The 20,128-nt window shown below is 45.9% G+C and overlaps 1 protein-coding gene across 2 annotated transcripts in view; it reads right to left on the reverse strand.

Moving 5' to 3' along the window:
* Nucleotides 1-445: 445 nt before the first annotated feature.
* ASB7 (ankyrin repeat and SOCS box containing 7) overlaps nucleotides 446-20,128 on the reverse strand; it is a 49,660-nt gene continuing 29,977 nt past the window's right edge. For both annotated transcript variants that reach the window (XM_060179304.1, XM_007519594.3), the window contains exons 5-6: nucleotides 17,834-18,439; nucleotides 446-933 (exon numbers count right to left, since the gene is read on the reverse strand). In XM_060179304.1, coding sequence (XP_060035287.1) covers nucleotides 794-933; nucleotides 17,834-18,439 — 746 coding nt within the window. In that variant the 3' untranslated portion in view covers nucleotides 446-793. The remainder of the gene's footprint in view (nucleotides 934-17,833; nucleotides 18,440-20,128) is intronic.

Genomic DNA, 20,128 nt, shown 5'->3' on the forward strand with positions numbered 1-20,128 from the left:
AAAGCACAATTCAACTAGAGACAAAAGTTGAGACCCACTGTCTCTGGGTAGTGTACTACAGTCAGTGAGAAAAATAAGTTAAAAACAAGAGCAGGAACAATGGGAAAGCAAAGGTATTAGAGGATGGGGGCTATCTCAGAGCTGTATTAATTAGGAAAGGAACAGTTTGAAACAGCCGCTTTGTACTCATTAAAAATGAATGAGGTGTCAGCATCGTTTTAAAAAAAATTCTGAGGGCATTACCCTATTCCCCCTCACCTCCCCCCCCTCCCGTCCCCTCCTCCCGCCCCAATCCCCAGCACCCTCAGCCCTGGGTGGAACTGTGCCTCCTAACTTTATAAAAGTGCTCTGGTGGTTTATAATATAGTGCACGCCAATGAAGAAAAGAAACACTGAAAAGGGTAAAAACTTCACTCCAAACCTGCTAGTGTCTTTTTCTGGGGGGGGGGGGGGGGGGCAAAATAATTTTGTTTGTAAATTCTGTCATATGTAGAAAGCTTGGACCTCTGAAACTTGGACCAAGGAACCAAATTAAGACCTTCAAGTGTGTAAGAGAGAGTGTGTGTGTATGTGTGTATGTGTTACAAAATCCCTTCCCCTACAATGAAAACCAAACAAACAATAACAATAACAAGAAAAGGAAAAAAAAAAAATAAAAACAACCTAAAGTTGTATACCTGCTTTCTGACTGCATGGCAAGTCAGAAATTGCATAGGATACACTTTGTGCAAGGCAAAAGGCCTTTTAAGTATCTGGAATTGAGCTCTGAATCTTGCTCACAGTCCTGCATTGGTCAGATATCATCAAACTTGTGTTTTAAGTAGTCTTTCATGACCTTGGCAATGGGTAGTTCGTCAAGTAGCTTTAGGTTTTGAAGGCCTATACATTGTCGAATTTTAATTCGGCACAGGTCTTGCAAATTCCGGGGCTGTCCTGGAAGACAGAAGAAAAAGACTGTTAGGTGGCTGCCTGGCACAATATCTAAGGCGGGTATTCAGGTTGGGCTTGCTTGTCTCACTGGGGAGTTTTCCTGGTGCATAATGAACATGAAGGACTGGAGGGGGGTGGGCTACGGCCAAGCATGTCACATACCTGTGGTTTGTCATATTTGATCCTTTGCACAACTCTGAGGTGGTGGCTATTTTCTCTAATCTCTCTCTCTCTCTCTCTCTCTCACACACACACACACACACACACACACACACACACACACACACGCCCCTGAAGTGTAGGTACTTGAAGCCAGAGGATCAATGTAGGTTTTCTAGAGAGAGCCCAAGCCCCGTTCTGGACCTGGCACCTTCCCCATGACAAATTAGAAAGCGGCTTCTCCTCCTGGACAGGCCTCTAGAATGTCTGGCACAAGAGGTCTTGGGGAGCCTCCCTTTTGCCACCTGAAATGGGTGACTGAGGTGATGACCAGTGTGGCTCCAAAGTGCAGAGCACAGTCTTGGGTGGGTGGGGGGGGGAGTACCCACCTGCTGGTCTACTCTGCACCTAACAGAAATCTAGCTGAGGAGGAGATGACATACCAAGCCAGTGGGTGCCTCCAGCTTACCTGGCCTCATCTCCCCAACTGCCAATAAAAGCCTCTCATAAAACCCAGCTCAAGAGGAAAAAAATGGCAGAATGTGAGCTCAGATCTACAGGGATACAGAGGTCACATAGGCTCCTAAGCTGAATATGGGCCCCAGATTACATCGAATCAATGGGGTTTATAGTCAACAATATTTATACACCTTTCCTGTATTTGGGAGCTACTCTCTTCTCTGATCCAGCTTTCTGGTCCAGCCATGACATCATCTCCCCAGACAGTAACTTGGGGCCACCTGCATATCAGATGTCAGACTCAGAAAAAAAAACCCAACTCAAAAAAACGGGGAGTCGGGTGGTAGCATAGTGGGTTAAGCGCACGTGGCACAAAGCACAAGGACCGGCGTAAGGATCCTGGTTCCAGCCCCCAGCTCCCCACCTGCAGGGGAGTCGCTTCACAAGCGGTGAAGCAGGTCTGCAGGAGTCTATCTTTCTCTCCCCATCTTCCCCTTCTCTCTCCATCTTTCTGTCCTATCCTCTATGACGACATCAATAACAACAACAACTACAACAACAATGAAAAACAACATGGGCAACGAAAGGGAAAATAAGTATAAAACAAAACAAACAAACAAAAAAACACTAGTATAGTTATGGGCCTTTTGGAATATAACTAAAATAGGCCTACTAACCATCTACAAAATGGAGACTCCCAAATCTTCATCTGTACTATTCTAGCCTTTAGGTTCATGATTAGTCAACAATTTGTTTGGCTTTATATGTTAAACTCTTCTTCTTTCAGCCACCAGGTTCTAGATGCTACCATGATGCCAACCAGACTTCCCTGAACAGACAACCCCACCAATGTGTCCTGGAGCCCCGCTTCCCCAGAGCCCTGACCCACTAGGGAATGAGAAAGGCAGGCTGGGAGTATGGATCGACCTGCCAACGTGTATGTTTGGTGGGGAAGCAATTACAGAAGCCAGACCTTCCACCTTCTGCACCCCATAATGACCCTGAGTCCATACTCCCAGAGGGATAAAGGAGAGCTATTGGGAGGGGATGGGATACGGAGTTCTGGTGGTAGGAATTGTGTGGAGTTGTACCTCTCTTATCTTATGGTTTTTGTCAGTGTTTCCTTTTTATAAATAAAAATTATATTAAAAAAGTGACAAAATCCAATTGCTCTTTGGCTTCTGGATACATGGTTTCACTGCAAGAAGGCAGATGGCTGCAGACACGAGCGAATACATGCAGCCCCAATGGCTCAGTGTCTTTGGGGGCGGGTATGTCACGTAAATCTGGCTCTCAAATTAAATGGGAGTCCTAAGAAAACCAGTGCGGGCTGCATGCCTGCTTTGTCCCGGGCTCTCTTATAAGCTCCTGACATATACTGACTCGTCGAGTCCTTTTATGAGGGAGGTGCTTTGATCATCACCCCCATTTTACAGACTCCTGTGTCTCAGAGAGATTAAGTAACATTCTCAAAGTCCAGGAAGGGGGGAGGGGCAGGCTTCACTGATTCTCAAAGTTCATGGTTTCAAAACCTCTTTTCTATTTTTCATAGGTGTTGAAGGACCCAGAAGGATGTTTCTTCCATATATATATATTATTGGATAGAGAGAAATTGAGAAGGGAGGGGGAGATAAGAGTGGGAGAGAGATAGATACCTGCAGCCTTGCTTCACCACTCGTGAAGCTTTCCTCCTGCAGGTGGGGAACAGGGACTTGAACCTGCGTCCTCATACACTGTAGTGTTTGCGCTTGATCAGGTGTGTCACCACCTGGCCTCCCCAGAAGAACATTTTTTATGTAGGCTATATCACTACCTTGTTAGAAGCCAAGCCTGAGAAAATTCAGAAATATAGATTCATTTAAAAAATGTTTTTTAAATTCCACTGCATGTTAAAATAATCTAAAGAAAAAATTTTTTTTTTACCTGACATCACCAGGGTTTCACTGCTCTAGGTCAAGTTTTTTCAGATAAAGAGAAATAGAGACGGAAAGACTCTTTCTGTGTGTCCTTTAATGGCCACACTAAGCATACAGATGTTGTATTCACATGTGCTCCTGCATGTGACCTGTTGCAATGAACACGCGTCATCCAGACTCTAGAAACGTCCATCTACCCTCATGAAAGAGGGGCCTGGAAAGGCTCCTATGGTCTTGGTAGTCTTTTTTTTTTTTTTTAATATTTATTTACTTATTTCCTTTTTGTAGCCCTTTTTTTTTTTTTTTTTCCCCTCCAGGGTTATTGCTGGGCTCGGTGCCTGCACCATGAATCCACCGCTCCTGGAGGCCTTTTTTCTCCCTTTTGTTGCCCTTGTTGCTGTAGCCTCCTTGTGGTTATTATTATTACCATTGTTGATGTTGTTCGTTGTTGGATAGGACAGAGAGAAATGGAGAGAGGAGGGGAAGACAGAGAGGGGGAGAGAAAGATAGACACCTGCAGACCTGCTTCACCACCTGTGAAGCAACTCCCCTGCAGGTGGGGAGCCGCAGGCTCGAACCAGGATCCTTACGCCGGTCCTTGTGCTTTGCACCATGTGCGCATAACCCACTGCGCCACCGCCCGACCCCCTTGTTTTTTCTTTTATATTGTTGTAGTTATTATTGCTGTTGTTATTGATGCCGTCGTTGTTGGATAGGACAGAGAGAAATAGAGAGAAGAGGGGAAGACAGAGAAGGAGAGAGAAAGATAGACACCAGCACACCTGCTTCACCCACCGCCTGTGAAGCGACTCCCCTGCAGGTGGGGAGCCAGGGGCTCGAACCGGGATCCTCACTCCGGTCCTTGCGCTTTGTGCCATGTGTGCTAAACCCGCTGCGCTACCACCTGGTCTTGGTAGTCTTAAGCAGGCTTACAGAAATCAATTTTGATCTCCACTATCCTGACAGGATCTTGGGGGAGGGTCCCCTGGGCATACATGGAGGAAAAAACCCTGTTATACTTAGTCCTCTGTCCTTTACTTGAATCACATTTGTTTGCAGTGATCTCCATTTTTTCCCCAGAATTCACAGTGTTTTGTTAATTTATAAAAAGCAGTCCTCCACTCCTTCATGAGGCCTGTATGAACTTGTGCTTCTCTGTTAATGTGGAACTAACTCATCACTGGGGGTGGTGGGGCCAGGGTCCCCACCAGCTAAGCTCAGGGTTCCCTTCTCCCACAGCAACTCAACAAGTCTGTGATCCCTTAGCATGCTGGTGGCTACAGATGGACACCCACCCTCCTCACCATCGGACGTGCTCCGTGAGGGCAGGACCACTTCTGGCTCCCCGTGCCAGTCAGTGTACACGTCTGACACCGCACGCAACAAAAAACTTGATGAAGGACATGGGATACTTAACAGTCTTGCCCTCAAAGTATAAAGCTACCCAGCTCCTTTCTGAACAGATAATCATTTTCCAACTGGCACAGAGTATTTTTCATCCCCATTTGTGAGCCGCCATTAGGGAAAGGCTCAGTTATCACTGTCATTTTCCAGTAAATCTTTGCAGCATATGCTTTGCTGATACAAGCCAGAATACGAATTTGAAGAACCACCAGCACCATCATCTCCTCCACCTCCTTTTTTTTTTTTTTTAATTTGATTTTCTAAAGAGATGGCAGGTTCTTCTCAAGAACAGCACTGATAAAAAAAAATTGGGGGGAGGGGCCCTGAGTGGTAGCACAAGAGGTTAAGTGCACATGGTGCAAAGCACAAGGGCTGGTGTAAGGATCCAGGTTCAAGTCCCCAGTCTGTGTGTGTGGGGAGGGTCACTTCACAAGCAGTGAAGCAGGTGTGCAGGTGTCTGTCTTTCTCTCCTCTTCTTTGTTTTCCCTCTCTCGATTTCTGTCTGTCCTATCCAACAACAGCTATTAACAACAGTAACAATAACAACTACCACAAGGGCAACAGAATGGGAAAAATGGCCTCCAGGAGCAGAGGATTCGAAGTGCAGGCACTGAGCTCCAGCGATAACCCTGGAGGCAAAAAAAAAAAAAAAAAAAAAAAATTAAACCCACATATACTGGCAAAAAGCCAATAAAGACAGAGTTGACACATGTGAGTATATAAGCATATTTAAATGAAAACAGATCCAAAGGAAAATCTAAATGATTAGGATTTGCTTAGTGAAGGTGAAAAAAAAAAAAAAAAAAGGAAGGTAGAAACAAAAAGCTGCATAGTGGGGGAATTTTTTTGAGAGTCTTGTTCTGTGGCAGACTGAATTCCAACACTGACCACAATACCCTCTATGCCTTGGGCTCTCTTTCACAGTGTGGCTGGACACTCCCATTGTTAGCAGATGGAGTCTATCCTTCTCCTCCTGGAAACTGGGTGGGCCTGCGGTTGTGGTGGAAGTGAGGCTAAGTGGTCTCCCTGACTAAGTCATAAAAAGATGCCACCTGACTCTGGGGACATGCACTCTTGGAACATGGTGACCGCCATGCCACTGAGAGGCCCAAGCAGTCTATTAAGAGGAACAGAGGCTACCACCCCGCAGCCCTGCTGACTGTCAGCACTCATTTCTAGGCACATGGGAGCTGCCATTTTCAAAACGGAGTCTAGTTGCTCAGCAAACACCACGTGGAGCAGAAATGTAAAAATCATGGGCTTTTCTTGTTTTAACAATAAAGTTTACAGCACTGGATAACCAAAGTGAGATTCCGAGACCTGCAAGCAGGGTGTTAGCAATGAAAAGTAAATAAATAAATAAATAAGAAAATAAAGGCAGAGGGCTTTGACTCTGGGGCCAGGCAGTGTGAAGGACTCCGGAAAGGTCCCAATGATCTGGTTAAGGATATTCACCAGGAAGCATACTGGAAGACGTACTGGCAGGCACTGTCAAGGATAAAATCCAAAGGGACAAAGAAGAGCGAGTACACTGAATACCAGGAACACGTCTACAGAAATGCTACCAGCCACTGACGTGAACTCTGAAGGCTGGAAAGTTTTGCTCACTTTGCTCCCGTTTTTTTTCCCTCCTTAAACAGTGGAGAACCTGACCTGTTAAAGAGTGCTTGGACCTGTGGAACCCTGACTGCAGGAAACCCACTAACTGTAGAGGCATTACACAACAGCCAAAGCATCAATTCCTGAGTCTGGCTCTGACTCCTGGCCCACCGATTACAATCCGTGGGGTCTTCGGGTAAGTGATTTCACCTTCTGCCTCAGTCTCCTTGCCCAAGAATTGAGAGTGACAACATCTGCGTCATAGGCTTTACCAGGACAGGAAGAGTTCATTCTGGCAAAGTGCTGAGATTAACAGCAGGCGCACAGGAAGAGCCACATCACTGTCGCAGCTGGAGGGAGTCATGTCTACTGGCATAGGCCAGAAAGAGAATGAGCACTGGACCCGGGAGATGAAGCAAAGGACAACACAATCCAGGGTGAAACTGATGACTATGGGCTATGGGAGTAGATCCAGGAACTCAGAGAGGGCTGTGTGCTATGGGGACTTGGGGGTCTAGTCAGTGGTCTGCGGCCAGCAGGGGAGGAGTCTGGTGCAGGGTGAGGTGTACTGACCCCTATCTTGGGGAGAGGTGGTGCTGTGGCCCTGTGAACAGTTCCTCAATGAGGTGATACTGAAGTCAGAAGAAAACGAGATCCTCTCAAAATACTTGGAAGGATCGAGCTTGCTTCTCTTTCCCAGAGAAGTTAGAGGGCTGCCTCTTGGAAGGTGAAGTCTCTCTTCTTAGTGTTGAGATGGTAAGAAAACCTGCTGACAGCTTAACAGGATAGGGGCAATTGATATTCCATTACTAGGGAAGCAGCTCTGGGCTAATTGATGGAAATCATAACCTGGGACGCACTGTGTGCGCCTCGAATGGGCAGAGACAGGGGAACTTTGATGGCATGAAAAGGAGCCATGATGCTCCAGCATGTGGTGTCATTACACCGCCACTCTTCAGATCCACAGATTTCAGCTGCCCTCACCCGCCGGCACTAGCTAACCCGGCTGAATACTAACGAGCGAGGGGCCTGCTCCTTGTAATTACTGTGATTTCTAAAGACAACCTCAGGAGCTATTTTTCTCGGGAAGATTATTTGAGGGAGAGAAGACTGACTGAGAAAAGGAGTGCTTATTTTCTTGACACCACATCACTCAAAGGTATTTACTGAGCACCTATTATGTCCAAAAAAAAAAGCCCCCCAAAATGCCCTATCCCCAAATTAGAAAGGGCAAAGGGTGGGGGAGAGGCAGTGGCAGAGGAAAAGAAGGTGGGGGTGGGGGTGTGGGTGGGAGGGGATATAAAATCACGAAGGAAATAAAAGTAAGATAAACCAATATACACGTGCACAATGTCTTCTAGGTGCCTGGAAAAATGAATTTCCTGCCTCACGAAATGACGACTGGGACGCGTAACACAGGAGACTGGGGGAGGGGGGAGTGAGCTCACAAAAGATTCTAATTTAAGGAATTACAGATACTTGAGTGGATGGAGAAAAGTGGCAAGGTATTCACACCGAGGAGACACAATGAAATTACAAAACAGTTCAAAGGATGATGAGTCTGTCCATTTGGTAAAGAAGCCCCGTCATTAGAAGTAATTGGGCTGGTAGAACATAGGAAATCAGCTTTTAAAAGGTCTGATCCTGTGTAAATTACAAAACCAGGGCAAGCAGCACAATTTAGACCATTTACTATCCACACCACCACCTCCTCTGCACTACTGCACTTGCAATAGACTAAAATACTTTACATCAGGTGTTCAGAAAGGTAGACAGAGAGCAAAACATTTTTAAGTTTATCAAGCAAGGTGAACCAAACGGATGCTGAACACACAGTTCTACTTTTCCCTTGGGGAACTTCTGGCAAAGTGGTAGAGACACGCATGGAGAAAGATTTCCCTTCTTCTGGACCTGACTTGTTCCTTTCAAGCACCACTCTCTCTCTTCGCCAACATCTGGAATGGTCTTTTAATACCTCCTTGTCCAATACTCTGCCATACATATACTTTATTCCTCCGCTCTAGCCTCTAAACTGCCTTGAAGGAAGTGAGTATGAAGCGTGTGTTAAAACAAGTCTTGTGTTAGGAGACAGGCTTTTTTTTTTAGCTCACTCTAAAGTCAACATCACGGCATTATAAAAGAAAGGCTACTCTGATTGATCGCTGAGAACCCAAGCACACAGTATCAGTCTTGATGACATTTGCCTACTGGTTCCAATTCTTCCCAGAGGCCAATGAGCCCTGGCCTATATTTTCCATTTGCACTAAGCCAAACAAAACCATATACTATTTCCTAACAATGGACAAATTTCCCTTGCCTACATTAAAACCAGAAAGTACTACAAATACGATTTCTAAAAGGACAGATTAAGACAGCACGTCATCAAAGAACCTTGCAATAAAATGTAATTTGAGTTAAGACCTATCAGTGTCTGCTTTTTCTAAAAGTGATTTTCAGTATTTGGGACTGATAAACCTAACAACAACAAAAACCTACAATGTAGACGCTTGGTAAACTCCCCAGTTTATTGGGAAAAGAAAAATCAACAACTGAAAATAACCTTAGTTGAAATGTGTGGCCCTAATTATTCCTCAGAGTCACACTAGATGACACTGTTTGGATAAGTCATCCTGGTCAAGAAAGGAAGAGGGAAAAGCCAGAGAAACTGATTTCTGAATCATATGAAAAGAACACATGATTATGGCACTTAGACAGATAGGTTTTTAATTTATTTTTAATGGCCACCATGGGGCTTGGTGCCTACCTGATGAATCTACATCTCCTGGTGGCCTTCCCCCCCCCCCTTTATTTATTTGACAGGACAGAAATTGAGAGAGGAGGAAGAGATAGAGAGACAGAGAGACACCTGCAGTACTTGCATCACTGCTCATGAAGCTTTCTCCCTGCAGGTAGGGAGTAGGGGCTCAAACCCAGGTACTTGTATACTATAACTAACGTGTGCTCAACCAGGTGTGCCACCACCTGGCCCACTTGGAAGGTGTTTTGTGTAACAATCTGCTCAAATGTCTGTTGCTCTATATAACTGAGCTGAGAGAGCCGGTCTAAACTTCCCATTCTGTGAAAAAAAAAAAAAAAAGGCATGATTTATATTCATTCTTTCCCAGAGTTTGAAACTTTGATTTTCGAGGCTGACTTCTGATAGCTAAGGCACAGTACTTGACTGGGACTTAAATTTTTAAGCAGAAGCACCCTTCGGGCTGCTGCAGTATTTACCGAATGACATTTGAAACAGCCGTGACCAACGTTCTCAAAAGCACCAGCTTAAGTGCTTGACGGAGTAAATCTCCTGCAAAACAGTCTTCCCAGACGGAGCCCCATCTACCTAATCTGTTTCTCTTAGGAACTTGAGCCGTTTAATTCCTTAAAACATATGAGTGGAACTACAAGCCAGCCCTAGGACTCACGCTGAAGCACCATTGGTGGGCACTACAGTTCTCCAGACAGCATGGACCCCGAGGGCTGTGTCATTTCAGACTCCTTATACCTGGGTATGAAGCCCAACTAGCAAACCCCCCGCTGCCGCTTTGCGAGCTCCCCACAGGATTAGGAGGCAGGGTGCACCTAGGGAATGGAGCTGAAAGGCTGACTGACTCAAGACTTCTTGGGCCTCTCTGTAACACTTGCTGTGCACAGTGGAACTCAGAGGCTGGGAGGCAGGCCCCAGTTCTCCAAACTGATTTTGATTAATTATGAATCTCTCCTGGCACGGGCGGAGGAAGGCACAGAGTCACTTAGGATGGCTCATTTTATCCAGATTGTGACTGCAGACAGAATATTAGCAACTATATCAGAAATACCACTGATTCATCAGGTTAGCAGGCTTACAAGGCGTCCCTTCAAAATGTGCAAGTAGAAACAGAGCCTAAGTTTCAAGGTGTTAGCTTTACAAAATGGCTTCCGGGTGACAGCTGGATTCTCAGATCTGTTCTGGATCCCGTCGGTTGTAACTGTTCTCCTGACTCAAACAGCTGAACAAATTCCAGCCTCACTTGCACATGCAGTTGGGGAAGGAAGACGTGTCTGAATAGCTTTTTCCCCCCAGATACTCATGCGTCTTCTTTGATACTCTGCCAAAACTCAACAAGTGGTGTTTTTGTAAAGGTTCACTGCAACACAGAATCTGAGATCAACCCAGGGGTTTCCATACGCTTTCACATGAAAAACCACTGGCTGAACTTGCCCCTTTGAATGGGAGCTTTCAAGCAAGCGTGATTTTGTGACATTGTCAAGTTGGTTGCTTGGAAAAAAACATTAGTTCCCTGGGCTGTGCAGTTCTTCTGAGTGCTGGTCCATTTCATTACATGCTATCAAAAAAATTCGCTTGTTAACATCTCTGCCGATTTCAAAACTCTCTTTATGTGTTATGAAAGCATCTGTGTCACAGTGGCAAATAACCAAGTCTCTGAAAATTCTGACGTTGATTTGAGAGCTCAAATTTATGACTTGCCTTCCATACTCGGCAGTTTCCCTGATGGCAATGGGTGAACCTGATGCCTCTTCAACAAAGACCTGCCAGTCCTTCTTCCAGGTAAAAGTGATGTTCTAGAAGGGCTTGGGGTTCAAACAAAGCACACAAGCACTTTCTTTCCTCCCTTCAATTATAGTGAGAACCTTTTCAGTTTCAACTGCACAGGATCTATCAGAAAAGGTAAGCACCTACAGGGATACGATTTCACAACATTAACTGTACGGCCATGTTGAAAAACGTTCCCAAGGAGAACTGGACAGGCTGCTCTGAGTGCTTGGTGGTGAAGAGCTCAGGTCAGCTTGGTCCCTCCGGGCTGCCACCCTGATTAGCACTGGGGTGCCAGCTCTGGCCCCCTGCCATCAATGCAATGTCTGTGCGGTGAGAAAGGCCAGCCTCTCTGTATTGCCCCAAACTGCTTTTGCCCTCATAGGGATCTAACACCCTCTAGAGAACACCCAAAGGTCCCAATTGTGAGAGCTACTGTTCTACAAGAATCCAGAGTGAACTGGATAAACCACAGCAGGAAATCATCTCTTTTAAAGAGGGACTGCAGGCAAGGGTTTTGGAAAAGAATGACATCCCGAGAATGGTGACCCAACTTCCCATGGAAATGAGGTAAGGATGGAGTGGCCTGCCCAAGTGTACCGGGCAAGGCAGATGCCAGGGCCCTGACCTGCTCTCCTCAATGCCCGAGTGGGCTCACTCTGAGGGCTGTAGCCTCTGAGTCCCAGGGGATGAGACACCACTCAGACCAAGGGGCCACAGGTAGGAAATGAATAAACTGATTTCCGGCTTCAGCTCTGACACATAAAGGGCTCGGAAATCGCGAGAACAAAGCACTGGCCAGATCTGACATGGATGCTGTCCTCAGCCTCCCCAGTCACCTGAGGCCTCCATGCCAGCCTCCACCAGATAGTCCGCAGGGAAGATGGAACTCAAAGCCACTGCAGAGAGCTGTGTCCCTATAGCAGAAACCCTGTCACCATAGTGGCAGGAAGACACAGCTGGGATCAAGAACCACAGTGTTGAGGGAACCCCCACACTTGTGAGTCTCACTTCTAGGAACCCCATCGGGTCCTTACAGCGAAGGCCGAGGTCCAGACTGGAACTCCAACACCACAAGGGAGGTGCCAAGGCATCAAGGAAAGCTCTAGTGCTGTGGTACCTCTCTTGTTTCTGTCTCTCTAAGCTGAATGAAAAAGCAGCTCAATAGCAGTGAAATCAAGCATGTGCCAGGCCCCTGGCTTGAAGACACACACTCTCTTGGAGGAGAACTTAGAGAAGGAGGAGACGGCAGCCAAGGACACGAGAGGAGGCTGAAGCCTCCAGCACCTACGGCTACAACAAATATGACACATAGCCCGACTCCCAGCCAGATGAACCTGACACCTGCCATTATAGGCCTATTTGCTTCAGTTCCTATTGCCCAATACACCATGTCTGGCTTCAATAAAACATTGCAAGACCTGCTAAAAGCCAGAGAAAATACAGTTGGAAGAGAAAAAGCAAGTTGGAGACCAGACTTAGCTATGATACAGATGTTGTAGTTATCAGATGAGTCATTTCGCCTAACTGCCATTGCTGCTGGAACCAAGGAAACTAGCATACGGGAGAGGTAAGGCCTGGCCCATCGAAAGAGCAGCTCTGCTGAGCGGTCCACGGCCTCACAGGGGTACTGATGGCACAGGCTGGGGCGGGGATGCTGACAAGACCATCCTTGCAAACACTCTGGGCCAGGTCCCTGCACAAAGTTTTATCTGGCATCACAAGGCCTTTCTAACTTTGTCCTCTTGTCCATGAAGTGAAGAATTCTTACAAAAGGATCTCCTAGGCAGGCAAGCAGATGTGGCTACTAGCTCTGCTGTGACTTGACTGTGTCCTCTAGAACTTTCCTCCAATTCTCATGTCATTTGCTCAAGCAAATTCAACTCCTTCAAGCCCCTCCCCCCTTCTCTCATCAAGATGGCTGGTTAAAGAAAGTCCTTTTTTGTACTGAGAATTTGTACTCGATCATTCTAAAGGGCTTGCCCCTCAGACTGTTCAGTGCTTCAAACAAAACCCCAAACAGGCAAGGGGTCAAAACCCCCTTTTTATTTCCCCCAGACCACTGAGAGTTTTCACTAGCTGCTTTCTGATGGAATTCTCTCCATCTTTCAGAAAAGATTTTGTATCCTGGCTGACTTCATCTATATGTCATCCAGGGCAATTTATACGGCAGAAGATGATGGGGGATGGGGATGGGGGGAGAAGCACACCAGATAACAATCTGACTCCTCTGGGCCAATGTGACTTAATTTTGACCAGATTCTCAGTTAAAGCCTTCCTTAAGAACTGTTGTATGCGCGTGTCCTCTAGCTGAGACTTATACATGTGTGATTCCGTCATTCCCTGGTCACAAAACTTTTTTTAAAAAAATTCTTTTCAGTTCCTATAGAACAAGTCAAGAGAGGGGAGACACACCACAGCACTGGTTCACCATCCACAGAGCTTACCCTGGTACCCAAGTGCCCCTCCTATATGGTGCTGGGGTTCCAACCTGGGGCATCATGTATGGTAAGGCATGTGCCCTAGCAGGTGAGCTATCTCCAGGCCCCTCTCTGTAAGCTTTTGATGCTGGGTGTCAGTTTCTGTGCTTTTCAATCTTCTGCTGAGCATTCTGGCTACTTCTATCTACCAGAGCTCCCAGGATCCTCTGAGCTCCAGGGATAGAGTTTGTGCAAATCCTCCTCCTCTTCCTCTGTTAATTGTGTGTGCTTGCAGCACCCTGAGAATCAATGCCTCTTCCACTGCTGTGTCCTGGGCATCTCCTCTGCCCACCCGGCAGCAGAAGCCATCAGTGAACTTCTTCCAGAGAAGCTCTGTCCACTGACTTTGGCTTCGATACCAAACTCTGCTACTTAGTAGCTGGGACCCCAGGCAGGCCACTGAATGGCTGTCTTCACCTCCAGGTCAGTGTGTCTGACACACACACACACACACACACCCCTCTGGTCTCTGGGCCCATCTGTGCGGTTCTGCAAGGGACCACCTACCTACCACACAGCCCCAAGTACCACTCCCACAGCGGCTCTGTGCTGTGAGCACTTGTGGCCACTTCAGCTCAAATGAACGCAACTCAATAAAACAGAAGCTATAGCTCCTCGGGGGCGCTGGCCACATGTGCGGCTGCCACACTCACGTCACAGGGAGAGGCTGTTTCCATCAGCACAGAGAGTCCTTTTGGCAAGCAAGGGCCAGTCCCTGAGCACAATTCCCTTTATGCTTTAGTGGTAAGGACTTTTCTTTCTTCCTTCCTTCCTTCCTTCTTCCCTTTCTTTCCTTCTTCCTGATGAATGTGCAGAATTCAAATGACATTCCACTTCTTCTTGTTTTGTGGTGCTGGGGCCATGTATATGCATAATTTGACCACTTTTCACTTCCAGTGGAGACAAAGAGAGGGATGCCATGGCACCAGAGTTTCCCCAGTGTCTTGGGACTCTTGTGTGTCTGGGCTTGAACCCAAGCCGTTTGTATGAGAAAGGCACAGTCCCTACCAAGTGAGCTATCCTTGGGCCCCCTGATATTTCATGTCTTCATAAAATTTGACTCTTAAACTCAGTTCTAGTGGGTAAGAGTGAACTTTTCTTGATATACTGGGCTGCTGGAAAAGGGATAACATATTTCTCTCTGTCTTCATATGCAAAAGTGGGTCATGACTTTTTCAACAACCTAATATTTTTATGTAGTGTTTTCCAGTGAGCCTGGGGACACTGTACCTGCATGATAGTGCTGAGCTGTTCTCCCCAGTCCAAACTTATTCTGAATTGGCATTTCCTTAAGGTATATATATAGATAGAGCGAGAGCGAGAGCGAGAGAGAGAGAGAGAGAGAGAGAGACCAAAGCACTGCTCCACCATCACACCCAGAGCTGTGCTATGCTTGATGCAAGACATACACCTCACCCACTGGGCCCTCTCTCAGTGACTACAGTAGATTATTTAAAAGCAGCTTAGATTAAGAAAAAAAAAAAAAAAAGCAGGTTAAGTAAACTGACCCCCTCACCTCCCCATCCTTAGTATTAGAACGCACTTCTTCTCGTATTAATAATGATGGCAAGTTAAAAACCAAGTGAATTTATTTTTGTTTTAGTTTTCCTTGCAATTGGGTTTGTATCATCAAAGATGTCCTTGAGGTTTAGGTGGGAAAATGTTCCACCAATGTTTTCCTCTAAGTATTTGATAGTTTTTGGTCTAACATCTGGGTCCTTGATCCATTTGGAATTGACTTTTGTTTCTGGTGAGATAAAGTTCAGTTTCACGCTGTATGTTTCAGCCTGATTTTCCCAGCACCATTTATTGACGAGAGAGCCTCCTTCCTCCATTTAATAATTTGGGCTCCTTAATCAAAAATTAGACATCCAAAGGTGTGGGGGTTTAATTCTGAGCTTTCAATTCTGTTCCAATGGTCCATGTACCTATTTTTGTTCTAGTACCAGGCTGTTTTGATGATGATGGCCTTATAATACAGTTTGAGATCAGGGAGTGTGATGCCTCCATTTCTGTTTCTTTTCCTCAAGAATGTTTTGGTGATTCTAGGTATTTTCTGGTTCCAGATAAATAATTGTAATTGTTGTTCTATTCTCTTAAAGAAATTTGGTGAGACTTTGATGGGTATCACATTGAATTTGTAGAATATTCATTTTGATGATATTAATTCTTCCAATCCATGAGCATGGGATACATTTCCATTTCTTTGTATCATTTTCTATTTCTCTGAATAGTGACTTAATAGTTTTCAGTATACATGTCTTTCACTTCCGGATCCCTGCCTCCCCAGAACCCTGCCTCACTAGGGAAAGAAAGAGGCAGGCTGTGAGTATGGATAGACCTGCCAACACCCATGCTCAGTGGGGAAGCAATTACAGAAGCCAGACCTTCCACCTTCTGCACCCCATAATGACCCTGGGTCCGTACTTCCAGAGGGATAAAACATAGGAAAGCTATCAAGGAAGGGGATGGGATATGGAGTTCTGGGGGTGGGAATTGTACCCCTCCTATTCTATAGTCTTGTCAATATTTCCATTTTAAAGCAGTTTTATAAAAAAATATTTATTTCCTTTTGTTGCCCTTGTTCTATTATTGTAGCTATTATTGTTGCTGCTACTGATGTTGTCGTTGTTGGATAGGACAGAGAGAAATGGAGAAAGGAGGGGAAGACAGAGAGGGGGAGAGAAAGATAGACACCTGCAGACCTGCTTCACTGCTTATGAAGCGATTCCCCTGCAGGCGGGGAGCTGGGGGCTTGAACCAGGATCCTTATGCTGGTTCTAGCGCTTTGTACCACCTGCACTACCAACCCACTCCCAATATTTCCATTTTATAATAAAACTTTAAAAGAAATCACCAGGTGAAGTGGAAATTCACTAAGAAGGCTATAACAAGCAGCTAAGTCTGACATTTTGTTTGGAGACTTTAGCTTCATGCTGGCTGTTAAACTCCTGAGACTTGTATTCAGCTGGTGGCAGGAAGCCTAGCAGAGAGGGCGGTTAGGTGCACGCACCAACACTGCCCAGGTTCACACTAGCACACCCACCAGAAAAGCAATGCAAGTGGGCCAGGGGAATAGCTAGGTGGTGGAGTCAAGGAATGTGAGGGCTGGGTAGCAGTGGTGTACCCAGTACTCAGCATCTTTTACCATGAGTGAGGACCTAGGTTCAAGTCCCTGGTCTCCACTTGCAGGGGGGAAGCTTCTTGACTGGTGGAGCAGAGCTGCAGGTGTATACACAGGGCAGAGCAGACCCATGTTCAGCTTTCTTTTTTACTCTGGCCTCCAGGGTTATTGCTGAGATTCAGTGCCTGCACTATAAATCTATGGCTCCTGGAGGCCATTTTCAAGTTTTTACTTTTTTTTTCCCCTCAATTTTATTCCATAGGAGAGAGAGAAATTGAAAGAGGAGAGGAGACAGAGAGGGAAAGAGAAAGATAGACACTTGCAGACCCGTTTCACCATGTGTGAAGCATCCCCGCTGCAGGCGGGGAGCGGAGGCTTGAACCCTGGTCCTTGAGCATAGTGCTTTGTGCACCTAACTGGGTATGCCACCACCTGGCTCCCAGCTTTCTTTTCATATAAAGCAAAGCGCTCCTGCACAATCAGGTCAGATCCCCTTGGGAGCCCTATGGACTAGGGGCACCCAGTTTCCCACAGACAGCAAACATTTTCTACCCGGAACTTCCAGCATCCTTAACCCACACTGCTCGGCTAAGAAACAAGCACTGCTGATGTTCTACTTCCTGCAGGCTCACAGGGCCATGAAACACTAAGGCCACAAGTGAGCATCAGTTTAGCAATAATGGACAGACGGCAGGACACTTCCCTAATGATGGAATCTAAAATCCAGAACTCCCCTTCTGCTTCCTCAGTCTGAAATTCATGTGAGAAAGAGCGTTACCGCTGAGCAGCAGGAACCACCTTTTGCTCTGACATTGAATCCTGTCACTAAAAGTCCAATGTCACTGCTTAACCTCAATCTTGGTGAAGTTAAAAAAATAAAAATTCCTCTCTCCATGCCATTTTGTTTAACATTTGTTTACATCTGCAGTAATATCAACAAACACCATTTACCAGCTATTATCTCGAAGCCTGGCTTCTGTCCAATCCTTCTCTCATCCTGTCTATGTCTCTTACTTTCAGTGGAAACTGTACAAAGTCTTGTGACAGACAGCTTTCCTTGTATTTCCAGTGAATAAAGTTAGTACTTACCAAGCAGGGCTAAGAGGAAGTGTTAACATCTAGTCATTTTCGATAGTAAAAACACCCTAAGATCCACTGCTTCCCCCTTCCCCCGAGACGAAGCAAACTTTCGGAAAAATGTAGTAATAGGAATAATCAGATTACGTACTTGTGACTTCTTGTAAGAAATCCAAGCACGGTCGACTGCTTCCAGAAATACTTAAGGAGACAGCCAACGGGGTCTGCCCCTCGTAGTTCCTCGTGTTCGTGTCCGCGCCATAACTGTACAACATCCGTGCACAAAGCACATCATCCCTAAGGGCGGACAAGTGGAGAGGGGTCTGTCCATCTTCTAAGCGGCCCAAGTTTGTGTCGGCGCCCCTCTGGAGGAACATTCGGCAGTAAGAGTGGTTGCTTTTGATGACGGCGTAGCGCAGCAAGAAGCCGTTCTGGATGTCGATGTTGGCGTTGTGGTCCAGGAGGATCTTCACACAGCTCGAGCGCTCGCGGATGATGGCCAGCTGCAGAGGCGTCGTGCCTTTGTCACTGAGTGGGTCCACCTCGGCCTTGAACTCCAGGAGGAGTCGGACGAAGGAGTCCCTCCCATAGTGAGCGGCCACGTGGAGTGGGGTCCACCCGTCATTGCTCTTGGCGTTGATGATGTCGCTCCTGTACTCGGACTCCAGCATCAGGCGTGCTATGCGGGCCCGGCCGTGCATGGCTGCGTAGTGGAGGGCCGTGAAGCCTCCGATCAGGTCCTTCACTGTGGGGTCAGCTAGAGGGCAAACCAGAGGGAATGGTGTTAGTGTAGCCACGGGCTCAGCGGCTCAGCGCATGGGCCAGTTCTTCAAGATGGGAACCAACTAAACCTTAGAATGGATATCAAGGATGTTTTCTCTCAGTCTAGCTGAAGCAGAGCCTCTGTGGAAAGTAAATTTTTCAGTACAAAGTCATCAGGCCTGGGTAACAGAATGAGAATGACTGACAAAAAGTTTAAAAGACAACACACAAGGGACCAAGTAGTGGCACATCTCACTGAGTGCACCTTACAATGCACAACGACCCGACTTCCACTGGTCCCCAACTGCAGGGGAAAGGTTTTGTAAGTGGTGAAGCAGTGTTGTAGACATATCTGTTTCTCTTCCTCTCTAGCTCCCTTTTCCCTCTCGATTTCTGACTGTCTCTATCCAATAAAGATGTTAAAAAATTAAAAAAAAAAAAAAAAAGACAACACACAAAGGCCTCAGAGTTGAGGCCGCCACATCCTCTCTCTGCCCACTGAACCAAATTGCTTTTGGCTCCCTGACTCCCTCATCTTTGCACTGTTTCGTGGTCCTCCTCCGTTTTGAACTTTTTGTTTTATTTTCTCATGTGCTCCTTCTTGGTCTTAAGGAGAAGCATGTGTAGGAACATCTGCTGCTTAGAATTACGGGTAAACTGTGGTGTGGTGGGCTGTGCTGTTTTAGGGTGCGTGAGGTAGAAAAGGGGAGAAAAGAGGGTTTTCTGCGGTCTGTAAAAACAAAGCATGTGAGAGAGATGCTAAGTGTTCCTTGGTAAGTTATATTTTTGTTAAGCTAAAGACCAAAGTCTACTCTTTGGGTTTTTAGTTTCCTAAGAACTCTGGCATTTCTATAAATTTAGTAGCACTGTGTGTGTGTGTGTGGGGGGGGGGAACCTTGTCACTGTATACATTTTATTTTTTCTGCAACAGCTTAAACATGTTCCTCTAATGCTGACTGACTTCTGGGACAGGGCGACAACTGCTTCTCTGCTATATGACTCCTACAGTCACAGACTTTTGTCACCTGCTGCAAATCCTTGCTTATGACCAGTAGTTGTCAGTATACTGGCATTCCTGGGCTGTGGACAGACACCCCCCGCCATGTTCTGTGCGTCATTTATTGGACATTATCAATTTCACACACTGATAGTAAGCTCTGATTTTCTAGGACTAAAATGATTTCTTCTTATGACAGTCACTCTTATACCCTGGGTCTTCATGAAAAGAGAAAGATGCAAGAATGTTTTCCAAATAAAAAGCCCCAAAAGTCAGGTGGTCAAACATTCTTTTTTTTTTTTTTAAAGAAAATAGGCATGTTTTGTTTAATATAATATTTAGTTCTAAAACATGAGATCTGAGTTGTCAGAAAAAAGAATTCTATGGGGCAGAAACTACAAAGTCGAGAATGACACTTTGAATTTAGCAGTAATTGCTAGCAAAATTTCGAACAGTTAACATCTTTAGGGGACACATCAACTGGATTTCTTAAGACCCTGAATATAAACCGACAGTAATATGATTTGTATCTATCTAACTAAGGGCGTCATGAGAAAAATACACAATGCCTATCTGTCACTTGGCAAAATGAGGGCAAGAATATTTTAACGAAGCATTCTGCTGCCATCTACTGGTAAGACATGAACATGAGCACTAATAATGCTTTTCCCCCTCTGAAGGGTGCTG

This window comes from Erinaceus europaeus, chromosome 20 (genome assembly GCF_950295315.1).
Source record: "Erinaceus europaeus chromosome 20, mEriEur2.1, whole genome shotgun sequence".
NCBI classification, from domain to species: Eukaryota; Metazoa; Chordata; class Mammalia; order Eulipotyphla; family Erinaceidae; genus Erinaceus; species Erinaceus europaeus.